The sequence below is a fragment of the Polyodon spathula genome, chromosome 20 (assembly GCF_017654505.1).
Source record: "Polyodon spathula isolate WHYD16114869_AA chromosome 20, ASM1765450v1, whole genome shotgun sequence".
Lineage (NCBI taxonomy): Eukaryota > Metazoa > Chordata > Actinopteri > Acipenseriformes > Polyodontidae > Polyodon > Polyodon spathula.
In genome coordinates, this window is record NC_054553.1 from 16,918,453 (window position 1) to 16,934,699 (window position 16,247).

Sequence of the window (16,247 nt, forward strand, 5' to 3'; positions counted from 1 at the left end):
TAAACGGCGCACGCCACGTCTTTGAACTGCAATTACCTTTTCTTGTTTGTCCTTCTTCTGGTCTGACGTCACTGCAACGATACTTCCTGCCACACGTGGTGGCAGCAGTTAGGATCACCAGAGCCTTCTGTACTCAGGCCAGAAGAAAGACAAACAACAAAAGGTAACTGCAGTTCAAAGGCACAGCGTGCGCCATTTAATAAATACACAAAAATAAATTTCTACACATATATACAATAACTCGCAAACCAAAACAAATACAAAATACAGTACAGGGGCAGAGAGGGAGACCCTGTTCTAAAAATAAACCTGAACAGGGCTGCTCGCCCTGTTACACACAGATATATAGCATGACAGAATTTCAAAATCAATTTCAACTCACATAATCATAGATTGATTCTTAAGTTATCTTTCAAACTTAGAAATTGTACAACAGTCAGTTTCTTCTGCAGTCTGTCCAGAGCTTTGCGTTACTCTCCCCCTGCTGAGCGGGCTCCAGTAATGGCACCTGTAGTGATTACACACACTGACTCATGAGATAGCAAGATTGCTTATCCTTTTACTATCCTTGGATGTCTCACAGCAATAATAAGGTGTGGGGCTATCAAATCAGTCTTTCTGAGCCGTGTCATTGAATGAGGCTGGGTACTAGGAACAAAAAAAGTATCCCTACAAACCAATTTTGATGATACACTTCAAAAACACAGGAAGCATGTCTATCACTGCGTACAAGAGAAAGACAAATAATGAGTAATCTATAACATGCTACTTTTTTATTAAGTAATAAGTAAGGACATTATATAATTGTTTTTCTGAAGAAATGAGTAGCGAGCAATAAGTTTATTTTTTTCAGTAAGCCCAACACTGTCTGTCAACAGCATCACCCTTGAGGGCTCCTTTACCAAATTTTAAAGTAGAGTGGTTGGACTGGTTAAAAAAACACTTCCAGTTAGATCTATACTGTACACTCCAAACACATAGTTTTAGTATATTATGCATTATGATTCTGTAACTTGAACTCACAAAGATTGTAAACAGAATGAGCTACAGTAATACTGCTGAGACACACACCATCCCTTTGTGCCCACCTTTGCCCACCTGAGAGGCATGTCTGTGTTCCTCTAGTGCCTGCATGCCATGGAGACCCAGGGCATCATCAAGTTCCTGCCGACTATTCTCATCCAGCTTTTTCAGGTTCTCACAAAGGTGTCCAAAGAGCAGCAAGAGATCACTGTGAACTCAACAAGGTTAGTCCATAGCAAAGCCAGGTCATTGTCCTGACAAGGTTAGTCCATAGCGAAGTCAGGTCATTGTCATGACAAGGTTAGTCCATAGCGAAGTCAGGTCATTGTCATGACAAGGTTAATCCATGTCGAAGCCAGTTCATTGTCATGACAAGGTTAGTCCATAGCGAAGTCAGGTTAAGGTTAGTATATAGTGAAATCAGGTCATTGTCATGACAAGGTTAGTCCATAGTGAAGCCAGGTCATTGTCATGACAAGGTTAGTCCATAGCAAAGTCAGGTCATTGTCATAACAAGGTTAATCCTTGTTGAAGCCAGTTCATTGTCATGACAAGGTTAGTCCATAGCGAAGTCAGGTTAAGGTTAGTATATAGTGAAATCAGGTCATTGTCATGACAAGGTTAGTTAAAAGTAACAGATAATGACAGATAATTAAAAGTAAAAGAATATTTCAATATTTGTTTACATTTTGAAAGAATATTCCACCATAAAAAAAAAAACATGTTCGGCACTGTTTTTTTGTTTTTGTTTACACAGTTGTTAAAACACTTGAGCACCATGCTCAGTAGCATATGTGAGTGTCAGACTGTAAAGTGAAGTGGGTGGTGTGCTGTGCCTTAGTCATAGTGTGTTAGCTCATATTACTATAGAGTTGTTTGGAGGCTGTTGAAAACCCCTTTTTCCTATGCAGGGTCATCATCCACATTGTTTCAAAGTGCCACGAAGAAGGCTTGGACCATTATTTACGCTCTTTCCTCAAGGTAATCTACCCAAGACTTTTTTATGGTGTTTTCAAAGGGATTTCAAATGTTTATATTTTGATGGATCCAATCTGTCATGAGGGCCTGTGGCAAAGTGGCTGCTGACAATGAACAGGTGCAGAGGTGATGCAGTGCAGGAATAATCACAGACAGACAATTGTAATCTGGTTTAGAAAAATCCAGGTCTGATGACCTCAAACAATAATCCCAGGCGGTACACAACAATGCATATTGCACTGTTTAATAATAATGGGTTGCAGTCCCATATAATAAACACATTTAATACATCCACAATATACAATACACAATCACCAGTCCTGGGTACGTGCTGTAGTGCTCGTGGTGCGTGATAACAAGTTTAACAGTGACTGTAGTGCAGTGTTGATCCGGTTCTGTGCTGGCCCGTAGCGGCAGCTCCAGATTCGTGTTTAGATGTCTAGTGATATATAAACACAGACAGTTACTTAAACAGACATTAACAAACAAACAAAAGACTCACGAATATTTCTTGTACGCTTTTCTCTGCGTCTCACACAGTCCTTCCAGTTTATAACACAAACCGAGCAAAGGAAAAGATTTATGATTCTCCGGCCCCTTTATGCTGTCACGCATGACCCCTTGGTAAATGATTGTAGCTGCCTCTATTGCCTGCAGCTGCTGCTTTGTTTACCTTCCGGGTCAATACGTTCTATCAACAGAGTCTCGCCTTCTTCCAGGCTGACCGACTTCCCACCCCAGGAAATTAACTGTCAGGCCATGTCTGTCCAAAGACTTCCCCTTTCGCTACTTAACGCCCTCGGGAGGGAGATTTCCAACCAGAACTCATTATATTTCTTTCGCAGGGCCTTATCACATTTGCCCTTGCCACCCAAATTCCTGCTAATGTGATATTAAAGATCTGGAATGGGATGTAAAGTGTATGAGCTATTATTCAGGGGCGCGCAGGGTTGTGATTGGATTTGGAATGGGATGTAAAGTATCTGAGCTGTTATACAGGGTCATGGCTGCAGGGTTGTGATTGCATGTAATGAAGTGATAATGAACATCATTGAATCTAACTTTTCCATGTGCTTCTGCAGTATGTCTTCATGACGGAGAAATCACCGTCTTCAGCCTCTATCACAACACATGAAGTGCTGGCCTCAGCTGTGACAGCCATCCTGAAGCAGGCTGCGGATTTCCTAACCATTAACAAGCTGCTGAAGGTAGGGGCATATCGCAGCACTCTGCATGGGGAGGTTTTTAATATGTCTTTGTTGTTTTGGGTGTTTTCAAATAATTTACTATGCTGACTAACATATTTTCATGCTGTAAATAGTAATACTCGTATGTTAAAAAACAGGTATAAAGAAAAGAACACCATGCCTACTGTCAAGAATGGAGGTGGTAGTGTTCTTCTATGGGGCTGTTTTTCCTCTTATGGCACAGGAAATGTACTTCCAATACATGGTAAAATGAATTCCATAGCATACCAAAAGATATTGGCTAATCATCTGAAATGCTCCACTACAAAACTTGGTTTAACCCTTTGCATTCAATTTATTCAGTGCTTGTCAGGTGTGTCAGGTCCAGTTTATTTTCACACGTGCCATTTATTTTACATGGGCTGTTTAATTATGTTTTTTTAAACAGGTTTAAAAGTGCATGGCAAAAGGACATTAGTACTGCATCTCCAGCCAAGCCCTTGTTCACTGTATTTTTCACATACCTCTTTATAGATGTTCATACTGATAAATCCTCTCCTGCTTACTCATTTTATCACCAAACTCCTCAATAATGCGATCCAAGTCATTGTTTTATTACTGTAACATCTCGAAAGGCTCTCAAATGTCTGCTGGATGCGGATGTAGCTATCTCCTTTGTTTGTGTCCGTGTTATCTTTGTGGTGCATAGGGTTACTGTATTCAGCTTCATTCGGCTCCTATCGGTCTCTCTCAGCCATTGAAAGGGTTTCTCTGCTTTTTCCATAGAAAAAAAACGACTTGAGACCTGTACTTCACGTCTTTTTGATGATGTCGGACAGGGTCCGACATTGGAATGGAAAGGGAAAATCCAAAGCACACATCAAAATCTTTCAGAATTGTTAAAATAATAAAATCAAGGTTCTGGAATGGCCTAGTCAAAGTCTTGCTTTTAAAGGGGCTGTGGCAGAGCAAAGCTCTGCCCTTTAAATTGGCAGGGATGGGGTTAACTTCCCCTACCTGCCTGGGTTTATTATGTTCAGGTGGCTGGGGTTGATTAGTTGATTAGGTTGATTAACGATCAATCAGCGCCCAGCCACCTGATATAAAAGAGAGGGAGCTGAGGAAGCAGGTTGGTTTTTTTTTGGTTGTTTAGAAAGTTTGAATCCAGTGAAGGCATTGCCCAGCCTGGAAACTGTTATTTTTGTAAGTTTTGCTTTTTATCTTTTTTGTGTTTAAATTGCTTTGTTTTGGCCCTTGTGCCCTTTCATTTTGTATTTATTTATAATAAAAGTATATTTGTTTGAACTGAAGTCTGTCTCTGGGCCTCTATCCACTCGCCAGCCTGCCATATTTGGTGTAAGAAGTGGGATAGCGCCACATAGAGGCTCAGAGCAGTATTTTTTTTTGTTTTGTGGAATTTTTGGGATAGTTTTTTTTTTTTTTTGGAAAAAAAAAAAAAAAAAAAAAATGGAAAGAAGAGCAGACAGCGGCAAAGGCAGGAAAAGCAGCAGCAGCTGAAGAAACGTAAGCTGCTGCAGCCACCACTGGAGGACCCGGCCAGCCTCTTCCCCTGGTGTTCCTGGTGCGGGAAGGAGGACCATCGTTGGCGGTCCTGCCCAAATGTGCCACCGGCAAACTAGTGTGGCCGGTGTGAGGAGGATGGCCACAACTGGGCAGGATGCCCCTACAACCAGGCCCAGGAAGAGGTGCCGTGTTCACCCCGGGCATCAGGGGCCACCCCACTACCTCCAGCACCACCACCTTCACCACCGTCCCAGGAGATCTGGGACTGGTTGATGCACCCTGAGGCAGACCTCGTCCACGATCTCCCCATAGTTATCAACACGCTGTGGCGTCGAGATGGGGAGAGGTGGGAACAGTGGGAGGAACAACACCACCCGGCCTCCTTCCCAGAGGTTGCCCTCATGGTGGTTAATTACCTGGCGGTAGACATGGGAGATGCCCCGGTCACTCCAATAAAGAGGGGTGAGCCGCCTTCCTGAGAGCCAGAGAGGGGTGAGCCGCCTTCCCGAGAGCCAGAGAGGGAGGAGGATCCGCCGTCGCTCCCAGAGCCAGAGAGGGGTGAGGAGCCGCCGTCGCTCCCAGAGCCAGAGAGGGAGGAGGATCCGCCGTCGCTCCCAGAGCCAGAGAGGGAGGAGGATCCGCCGTCGCTCCCAGAGCCAGAGAGGGAGGAGGATCCGCCGTCGCTCCCAGAGCCAGAGAGGGAGGAGGATCCCGCCGTCGCTCCCAGAGCCAGAGAGGGAGGAGGATCTGCCGTCGCTCCCAGAGCCAGAGAGGGAGTGAGGAGCCTCCGTCGCTCCCAGAGCCAGAGAGGGGTGAGGAGCCTCCGTCGCTCCCAGAGCCAGAGAGGGGTGAGGAGCCGCCGTCGCTCCCAGAGCCAGAGAGGGGTGAGGAGCCTCCGTCGTCCCCAGAGCCAGAGAGGGGTGAGGAGCCTCCGTCGCCCCCAGAGCCAGAGAGGGAGGAGGAGCCGCCGTCGCTCCCAGAGCCCGAGAGGGGGGAGCCGCCGCCGCTCTCAAAGCCCGAGAGGGAGGAGCCGCCGCCGCTCTCAGAGCCCGAGAGGGAGGGGCCGCCGCCGCCGCCTCTGCCACCAGAGGGAGCCGGGCCGCCGCCGTCGCCGACTCCGCCACCAGAGGGAGCCGGTCCGCCGCCGGGCCCGCCTCCGCCACCAGAGGGAGCCGGGCCGAGCCGGGCCGCAGTCGCCGCCTCCGCCACCAGAGGGAGCCGGGCCGCCGCCGTCGCCGCCTCCGCCACCAGAGGGAGCCGGGCCGCCGTCGCCGCCTCCGCCACCAGAGGGAGCCGGGCCGCAGTGGCCGCCTCCGCCACCAGAGGGAGCCGGGCCGCCCTCCGCCGCCTCCGCCACCAGAGGGAGCCGGGCCGCAGTCGCCGCCTCCGCCACCAGAGGGAGCCGGGCCGCAGTCGCCGCCTCCGCCACCAGAGGGAGCCGGGCCGCCGTCGCCGCCTCCGCCACCAGAGGGAGCCGGGCCGCAGTCGCCGCCTCCGCCACCAGAGGGAGCCGGGCCGCCGTCGCCGTGCTACCTTGGAGATTCGGGGCCCCCTCAACCAAAGAAGGCTTGGGGGCTCCGACATCAACCCCGCCCACCACCACCCACCATAACAGCCCACCCAAGGGACATAATTGGACTCTTGGGGGGGGGGGGTGGGGGGGGGGGGGGGGGGGGAGTTGGCCGATTGCGGCCGGTGTACGTTGTACATGGGGGGAGGTGTGTGGCAGAGCAAAGCTCTGCCCTTTAAATTGGCAGGGATGGGGTTAACTTCCCCTACCTGCCTGGGTTTATTATGTTCAGGTGGCTGGGGTTGATTAGTTGATTAGGTTGATTAACGATCAATCAGCGCCCAGCCACCTGATATAAAAGAGAGGGAGCTGAGGAAGCAGGTTGGTTTTTTTTTGGTTGTTTAGAAAGTTTGAATCCAGTGAAGGCATTGCCCAGCCTGGAAACTGTTATTTTTGTAAGTTTTGCTTTTTATCTTTTTTGTGTTTAAATTGCTTTGTTTTGGCCTTTGTGCCCTTTCATTTTGTGTTTATTTATAATAAAAGTGTATTTGTTTGAACTGAAGTCTGTCTCTGGGCCTCTATCCACTCGCCAGCCTGCCACAGGGGCAATGAACGGTGGTGAGGTGTAGTCGTATTACATATGTAATACATATATCGTATTACATACATATGTAATACGACTACACCTCACCACCGTTCGTTGCTCCTTTAAAAGCAGGACGCAGGACACAGAAATGGAAATTCATCAGCGCTGATGCTCTATTTTTAATACAACAAAATAAACAAAAATAACACCTAGCTCCTATTCGGAGCACTAACTGAACACAAGCAGGAACCTAAACAATAAAACAGGACAGCTAAGCTGTTTACCTGTTACACAATCTCTAACAAAACAAAACACACAAAAAAGGCTTTCACACAGTACCTTTTTTTTTTTTATTACGATTGAGCACACCTTCAATCGGGCTCCTTCACACAGCAGCAGCCCTGAGCAAACTGGCTGCTTTCTTTAAATACCCTGCACCTGGCTCTAATTTACAATAATCACCAGGTGTAGGGGATAATTAATAAAACAATTAACACAAATATAATTAAATTAAACCAATGTGCGTTTGCACATGTTTTTTTTTTCAGCAGAGAGGAAATTAACCCTCTCCCTGCTCACAAAATATATATATATATATATATATATATATATATATATATATATATATATATATATATATATATATAGCATAGGTATTATCAACTGGCGAGCATTAGCTTTGAGTTCATGCCCCTTTGTGACAGGGTCTTCCTCGAGTCACGCGTGTGGGTAGCCGCTGTTCAAGCACACAGAGAGACAGAGGTTGGTGTTGACACGCCGGCACAGGCGCGCAGGATTTATTAACAACAAAAAGAAAACGAAAGTAAAATAAAGGCGGTCATGTGACGTTACCAGCGATGGTAACGCACAGAGGACAAATACAGTAAACCGTACAAAAAGTGCAAAATAAAACACAATACCCCAAACTATAACTCAAAAGGTGCCGTGAAAACGGCAGGCCTTGCAGCAGCCCCGAGCTATCTCCCGCAGATGTTTTTAAACTGGCGGGCACTCGGTCGAGACCCGCCCACCTGCTGATTGAGGACCAGCACAGCCAATCACTTGCTGCCCTTCCCTCAATCAAGCATAGCAGGCAGCAAGTCTCAATCGAGCGACCGTCTGTAAACAATAATACAGTCAAACTAATCAAGTTCCAAAACGTCACAAAATAAACCCATTCCCACATATAAACCACACCAACACTAATTTACCACTGTGCAGGGCAATCGCACTGCCACACCCTTTAAAAATGTGACCCAGAGATAAAAACTCTGATTTTTAAGTGATTCTGCACACTTTTATTCAAAACACAAAACAAACAAACCAAACTCTTATTGAGCCCTCACTACTGCACAGCGACATCTGGAGCTTCAGGGGGAACTAAGTGAGGAAAGGGGGAGCACATGCGATGTCTGACCCTCATGTTGTGACATCTGTAAGTCCAGGTGGAGCAGAGTAGGGGACCAGGCAATCAACTGTGCCTGGCAATGCTGCGACCTGGTAGTTAGGACCAGTGGAGGGAGGTCTGGGCATTCTGGTAGGGGAACCACGACATTGGGGCAAGGGACTGCAGGTATCTTCTTCTTCACCTCCTCCCCCTTGTTTGTTGCTTCTCCCTCAGGCACTGGAGACAGAGGAGCTTCTCCCTCAGGCACTGGAGACTGCGGGGCTTCACACTGTGGCGCTGGTCTTACCCACGTCTCGAACATTAACTGCAGCTCTGTTGGTTCCAGCTCTGGAAGTCCCCGTTCCACTCTCCACTGCCTGTTGTTCTCCTCCTGAGCAGCATTATTTATTTTTATTTTTTCCAGCAGTTGCTTCCACTCTGGATCCATAGTCTTTTTTTTTCTTTCTGGAACAACAGGGGCTTTCCAGGGTTCTGACACCATATGTGACCAAGCTGGCCGTAGCTTTAGGTTTGTGCCCCTTTAAAAACATGACCCAGAGATAAAAAGTGTGAAAGCAGAACACACAGAAATACATGTGGTCAGCTGGCTTGCATTCTTCCCTTCTCCCCTGCTCTAGCCATGACGTACAACAACCTTTAAATTTGATTATTTTGACGCACATTAGTTCACGCGTGCGCATTAGTTCGTAGTGCTTTAGGGGCAAAAAAGGTGTAATTAACCCTTTCCCGGAATCAGGTAACCAGTTCCTAGAAGGCCTAGAACCAACCGACTACGAATTCTTCTACCCAATGTCATGCTTAATATTATTAATGATTCCCAAATAATAATCATCATCTTTTTTTTATGTAGTGCCTTTCATAGTTTACCACCATCACAAAGCTCTTTACAAGATACGAGACTAGGGTGTGTGAACTCTGCATCAGCTGCAGTGTCACTTACAACAACGTCTCACCCAAAAGACAGAGCACAAGTGACTCAGGGTCACACAATGAGTCAGTGGCTGAGCTGGGATTTGAACCAGGGACCTCTTGGTTATAAGCTTGTTTCTTTAACTACTTGACCACACAACCTCCTTGTAATGTATTAATATATAAGCTGCCATACGTCTTAATCCAGAAGACTGGGTCTTCATGAAGAGTATTTGCTTTCAGTCCTGTGCAGAATGTACTGTGTCTCAACTCCCAATAAGCATGTCCAGGGGGCTTGGTGCTATGGATGCAGAGCTCCTCTCTGGTTGGGTAGGGACCATGCTGCACATGGCAAGGCAGACTGTGCAGCTGTGAAGGGACAGTCAGGAAGCCTCTACAAAGGGGAGTGGGGTTGGTGACTAATCTCCTCAAACCCAGTGTGTCACTTGCAAGCTGATACAAATACCTTTATTTGTTGGGTTGTAGCACTCTGCCTAATATTGCGCATGAATTTTACAAAAGTGGGTGGAGTGTGACATGACAGGATTCGTTTTTAGCCAGTGTTTTTTCAACATGCCAAGGAAACTGATCTTCTGGAAACAGGTTGGGCTATTTATTTCCTTACTTTATGCTTGAAGTTTGGAATTGTTTGGAACGCACGCTAAAAAATGTCTTTTGGGCTATACGGAGGTCTTGAGCATTATTACTGCTGAGGTGTTCTGTGCATGTATTAGTAAATGCCTGCATTATTCTAATAGTAAATAGCAATTAATTTCAGATAAGTTTATCTACTGTTGAACATGTTGAACCCACCCCTCGTTATATCACCCCTCGCTATATTATATATCGCAGTCGTGGGGTTGGCTCCCCATTACTGTTCGTGTTATTTTGTAATGCACATCACAAACTAAAATATACAGAACAATTAAAAACAAAGCAATAATATCATAATGTTATCGTAAACACACGCATTGCACAATAACACAAAGCAAATTAAATATCTACTTGCTGAAGCGTTTTTTTAAGCAATGCACTCACAGAAGTCACAAGGTAGTGACGTCAGTTCCCTAGCAACAAGCCTTCTATGTTGGGAATGGATTCTTTCAATGTAGCGGTTTGATAATTTGAGAAAGGAGAGGAAGATTAATGATAGTAATTGGAGACTTAAATTGATGAGAAGCCATTTCCCTCCTTTGAACAGGGTAGCTTTAGGGGTGATGTCAGACCAGAAAGGAACACACAGCAATGCGAGGTGAAACAATGAATGAAAGCGCTGCTGCACGGTTCATTATTATTAGAAAATAAAACAGTTGTACAAAAACAAAACACAGGACACGGCACAGGTAGCCAAAACAATGAGACAAACGAAACGGACTATACAGACAAACACGGTGAGCTGTTATTATGATTTAGTATTAATTACTATTACCTCCGTTTCCAATCCTGTTCTCCCCACACTGAACACACAACCCTGAGTGAGTAAAAACATGCTGTTTTTATGCATCTGTACCGAGACTTGATTGCTAATCAGTCATTCAGTTGGAGTCTCGGTACAACTGCATGAGAATTAAGTTAGTGCAATTTCCCATGCTCACATATTATTACATTTTACCTGCATGTGAAGTGCTGTGCAATCCTTGTGCTTAAATACAAATATACATTTTAAACACTTGTGTTACATAGACCCATTTATATCCTGTGTACCAATGACTATACACCAACATTAACACACTACATACAATATCAAACACAAATAAATAGCACAGGGGTGGGGCACTTTGCCACACCTCCACAGTACGAATTAAAATGGTATGCTGCTTTTTATACAAAAATTTTTAAAAAGCGGGTTGCGAAGGGGATTTATATTAGACCCTGATGCCCACGATAAAACGATAAAAAAGAGTGTATATATGAACATAATTTAGATCTTTTATTTAACATCTTGATCAAATAAACTACAATATGCCTGAGTAGTACATTATTTCATGTTAGATTTTGCAATGTCACATTTTTCAATTTTCATTAAGTACATGGAAAACAACAAGGCAGAATGTAGTTTGGTATGTTAACGTAACATTATTCAGCAGGTTTCATTTGACTTTATGAAGCAAAATTAGTTAATTATATAGAGTGATGGAAAACTTTTGGCCATAACTATACATATTGTTATGTTATTCATGTGTGGTGTCTGTCCTTTTCAGTACTCTTGGTTTTTCTTCGAAGCCATGATCAAGTCGATGGCTCAGTATCTGCTGGAGGAAAACAAAATGAAGGCAAGTTTATTTATAATTTTCTACAAATTTGAAAGAAAACTTGAAGACACTTGAGATGGGAAGGGCTTGTATAAGTGCTTAAATGGTAGAACTGACAGAGCCTAGTTTATGAAGTGGGCTGACTGCATACATTAAATATGGGATGAGTCTATATGTGTCATAAGTAACCAAATAGTTAATACATTATTTCAAAAATTTATTCTGTACTGTAATTTACACCAATTAAATTGAGGGGTGCTTTAATCTTCATAATGCACATGTCAGCTATTGTAATAGTCTCTTACTTTGTGATGTTAAAATATTGGTCCTCAGCTTTCTGTGTTATGTTTTCCAGATGCCTAGAGCACAGAGGTTCCCAGACTCCTACCACCAGGCCTTGCAGTCACTGCTCCTTGCAATAATGCCTCATATCACTATTCGATACGCTGAGATTCCTGAGGAGGCTAGAAATGTCAATCTTGGCTTGGCCAACTTTATTAAGGTCAGTATCTCGACAATTGGCGCTGAACCCCCAAATACATACTGTACATGTACAGGACTCCACAGCATGTACATGTGTTATAAAGGCAAAGACACAAATGCACACAAAGTAATTTAGCCAAAGGAAAAAGGTATTGTCTGGTACAGGAACTAAATTAGGCACACTGCAGTTGACCAGCAAAGGGATGTTTTATCTGTGGTATGATCGTGGTATGAATGTATTCATGAAATGGACTTCTATGGCCCGATCTATCAAGGTCTTTACACCAGAGTACAATCTGCATTTGTGACAGGACGGCTTGTGGTGATGTACCCAGACCAGGAAGCTGACAAAGACACGCAGACAGGTACTGCAAGTGGAAAAAGTTTAACATAACAAATTACCCCAACCCAAAACAAGCCCCGTACTGGTTTTTACTTTGATGGGCTTTAACCCTTTAAGGTTTTATCTCGGACTAGGTCCGACATTACAATTTTCCCTTTCCAGTCCAATGTCGGACCCTGTCTGACATTATCAAAAAGACGTAAAGCACAGGTCTCCGGAAAAAAAGGACGTATCTGATAGCCCATGCACCACAGAGATAATACAGACATAAACAAAGGAGATAACTGCTTCCACATCCAGTGCTCAAAGAATATCACAGACATTTGCAGAGCTTTTTGAGATGTTATAGTAATAAAATAATGACTTGGATCGCATATTGAGGAATTTAGTGATAAACGAGTTATCAGGAGAGGATTTATCAGTATGCATTTCTATAAAGAGGTATGTGAAAAATACAGCGAACAAGGGATGGGGCTTGGCTGGAGATGCAGTACTGAGTGTCCTTTTGCGATTCAGTGCCTTTTAAACCAGTTTTACTCTGAAAAAAAAATATTTGAAACAACATGTTTAAAATAAACAGCTGATGTGAAAATAAATTGAACCTGACGCGTCTGACAAGTGCTGAATAAATGAACTGGCCTTGGTCTGTGGAGTTGCTGTAATTCCATGCTGGACACCATTTATGACAGGACGGCTTGTGGTGACATACCCAGACCAGGAAGCTGACAGAGACTCACAGACAGGTACTGCAAGTGGAAAGCGGTGGTTTGACAAAAACATGGCTCACGGAGCAAAAATAAAAGTCTGAACAAAACAAATTACTTCCACCCAAAACAAGCATCGTGTTGGTCCTTCCAGCACGAGTAGCACTCTTTTTACTTTTATTTTCATTTGTTTTTTTCTCTCCTCTCTCGCTCCCATTCCTACTTCCTGAACACTCACACAAAATACACAAATACACATGTTTATAGACACGTGGCCATCTCCGAATTAACAACAAATTAATCAGTTCGGAGACGGACACATTCTGCATGTGTTTACAGGGATGGGGCTTTAACCTCATCCGCTGTGCCAAACAATAATGCACAAACCAGCCTTTGCAGTCCATTTATTCAGCGATTGTCAGACGTGTCAGGTCCAATTTATTTTCACATGCTCTGTTTATTTTACACATGCTGTTTAAAATATTTTTTCAGAGTAAAACAGGTTTAACTGTTTTGCATGGCAAAATGACATCAGTACTGCATCTTCAGCCAAGCCCCACCCCTTGTTCGCTGTATTTTTCACATACCTCTTTATAGACGTGCATACTGATAAATGCTCTCTTGATCACTGCTAATGACCTCTCTCAATATTTCACCACCAAAATCAGCACTATTCGTCTCCACCTCCTGACTCTCTCATAGACTAGCGCCCTCCCTCAGCTTTCCAGTCCATCTCCACTTGCTCTTAACTCCGTCTTTACAGAATTCACCTCTACTTCCATACTTGAACTTTCCTCTATCATCTCTAAGGCTCACCCCACCTCTTACCCCCTGGACCCTGTCCCTGCCTCCCTCACACCTCCACTCCTCCCTCTTATTCTCCCTTACCTAGTATCCCTGTTTAATACATTGTCGGATACCTGTCGGATACATTGTGAAAAGTGTTGAATTTAAATCAAGGGAAGTAATGTTAAAACTGTCCATTGCACTAGTAAGACCTCATCTTGAATACTGTGTGCAGTTCTGAACACATCGCTATAAAAAAGATATTGCTGCTCTAGAAAGAGTGCAAAGAAGAGCGACCAGAATTATTCCGGGCTGAAAAGGCATGTCATATGCAGACAGGCTAAAAGAATTGAATCTGTTCAGTCTTGAACAAAGAAGACTATGTGGCGACCTAATTCAAGCATTCAGAATTCTAAAAGGTATTGACAGTGTCGACCCAAGGGACTTTTTCAGCCTGAAAAAAGAAACAAGGACCAGGGGTCACAAATGGAGTTTAGACAAAGGGGCATTCAGAACAGAAAATAGGAGGCACTTTTTTACACAGAGAATTGTGAGGGTCTGGAATCAACTCCCCAGTAATGTTGTTGAAGCTGACACCCTGGGATCCTTCAAGAAGCTGCTTGATGAGATTTTGGGATCAATAAGCTACTAACAACCAAACGAGCAAGATGGGCCGAATGGCCTCCTCTCGTTTGTAAACTTTCTTATGTTCTTATGTTCTTATGTTCTTAACTCATCTCTCTCAACTGGCATCTGTCCTGTCATCTTCAAAACATCTACCATCATCCTCCTCCTAAAAAAAACCTCTCTTCACCCTGCATGTCCTGCTAATTACTGCCCTATTTCCTTTCCCCCATATTTCTCTAAGCTCCTTGGGCGCCTAGTTCACTCATGTCTATCTCACTACGTATCTGTCAATTCCCTTTTATGCCTGATTTCAATCTGGCTTTCGTCCTGCCCATTTCACCGAAACTGCCCTCCTTACTGTCCAGAACCATCTGGGCAACTTCTCCCATGCTGGACTTTCCTCTATCCTCATTCTTCTCAATCTTTCCTCTGCTTTTGACACTGTTGACCACCCCACCCTCCTCTCTACTCTCACTAGCCTGGGCATCTCTGGCACACCCTTTGCCTGGCTACAGTCATATCTATCTTCATTCACCTCTGCCGTTGCCTTCAATAACGTCACTTCCCCCCCTCTCCCCTGACTGTTGGTGTCCCCCAGGGTTCAGTCCTCAGACCTTTACTATTCTCCCTGTACAGCTCACCCCTAGATGCTATCATTTCCTAATTTAACTTCCATCACCATCTCCATCTTTGCTGATGATCTGGCCAGCCTGTCTGGTCACTATCCAATCCTGGATGGCATGCTGTTATCTCCTCATCAACCCATCAAAAACTGAAATCCCCCCCCCCCCCCCCTCGTCTCCACCACCCTGCCCAACCATTTCATTCCCGCCCTTGTCCCTCATTTCAGCCCTCTCTGCTCATAATCTTGGGGTCATATTCGATTCCACCCTCTCCCTTTCTAACCATTTCACCTATTCATCCGCAAAATACTCCCCTCCATCTCCTTCTCCGCTACCAAATTCCAGGTCCACTCTGATCTCCTATGCCAAAAATGTATGGTACAATCATCAATATGTACTAGAACGATTATATTTTGTGTGCCCAATTAATTGATTACTATTTTGAGGCTTAACTGACAGTTACTTTCACTACAAAAAAATATATAGCAGTGTGGAAGGGTGGTGGGTAATTCACTGACACAGGAGACAGACAGGTGGGTTTGGCAACACCGCACAGGTGCCCAGTTTTATTTTTCGGGGTGCTGTTTTTCAGTTTATCCCGCAGATGGCGCTGTGGGTCTGTGGTCTGATTTACCAACGATGGTAAACAGAACCACAGGCATACCAAGCGATGGTACACAATACCGGCGCCTTGCAGGTGCTCAAGGAAATAACAACGAAAACAGAAGGCAAAAATAACAAAGGACAAAATAACACAATAACAAAACGACAAATCAAAGGTGCTGCACTCTGCAGCAATATCCCGGTCGCCGCTGCCCGTGCGACCCGGATCTCCGTCCTACGCTGCCGGCTACCTAGCCTGCTGTTATATTTTTAAGGGGTCTGCCCAAGGGTTCCCCGCTCTCACTGTCTCACTGTGACACTTCCGTGTCTTTTTCTCTCCCGGCTGGTTCTCGGTCCGCGACCAGCGTTTCCGCACTGTCAGCGAGTCTATAAGGGCAGACCTGAGGAGACAGCAGAGTGTTATTTTATAGGACCAACAATCACCCAAGACTCGCCTCTCAGCCATTCAGAGAGGGGAAAGTCCACTTTCCCACCTCCCCGTGTCACTGCCATGACTCACAGGCGGTTGTTGGGCGACTGCCGCCCTCTTCCTGCAGCCCATGAACACGCCAGCAGAGTCAGCACAGATCTCTCCCTTCTACAAGCAGGGAAATACAGTAACGCAGAAGCGGCAAAAGCACAACAACGATACAGATGCTTCATATTTTGTAATTATGTACTGTTTCTAAGTACATTTAAAT

At 44.8% G+C, this 16,247-nt stretch overlaps 1 protein-coding gene across 2 annotated transcripts in view; it reads left to right on the forward strand.

Moving 5' to 3' along the window:
• Positions 1-16,247, forward strand: part of dock11 (dedicator of cytokinesis 11) — a 187,251-nt gene that overhangs the window by 104,819 nt on the left and 66,185 nt on the right. For both annotated transcript variants that reach the window (XM_041220293.1, XM_041220292.1), the window contains 5 exons: positions 1,126-1,247; positions 1,935-2,004; positions 3,084-3,209; positions 11,327-11,398; positions 11,733-11,879. In XM_041220293.1, the coding sequence (XP_041076227.1) occupies positions 1,126-1,247; positions 1,935-2,004; positions 3,084-3,209; positions 11,327-11,398; positions 11,733-11,879 (537 nt within the window). The remainder of the gene's footprint in view (positions 1-1,125; positions 1,248-1,934; positions 2,005-3,083; positions 3,210-11,326; positions 11,399-11,732; positions 11,880-16,247) is intronic.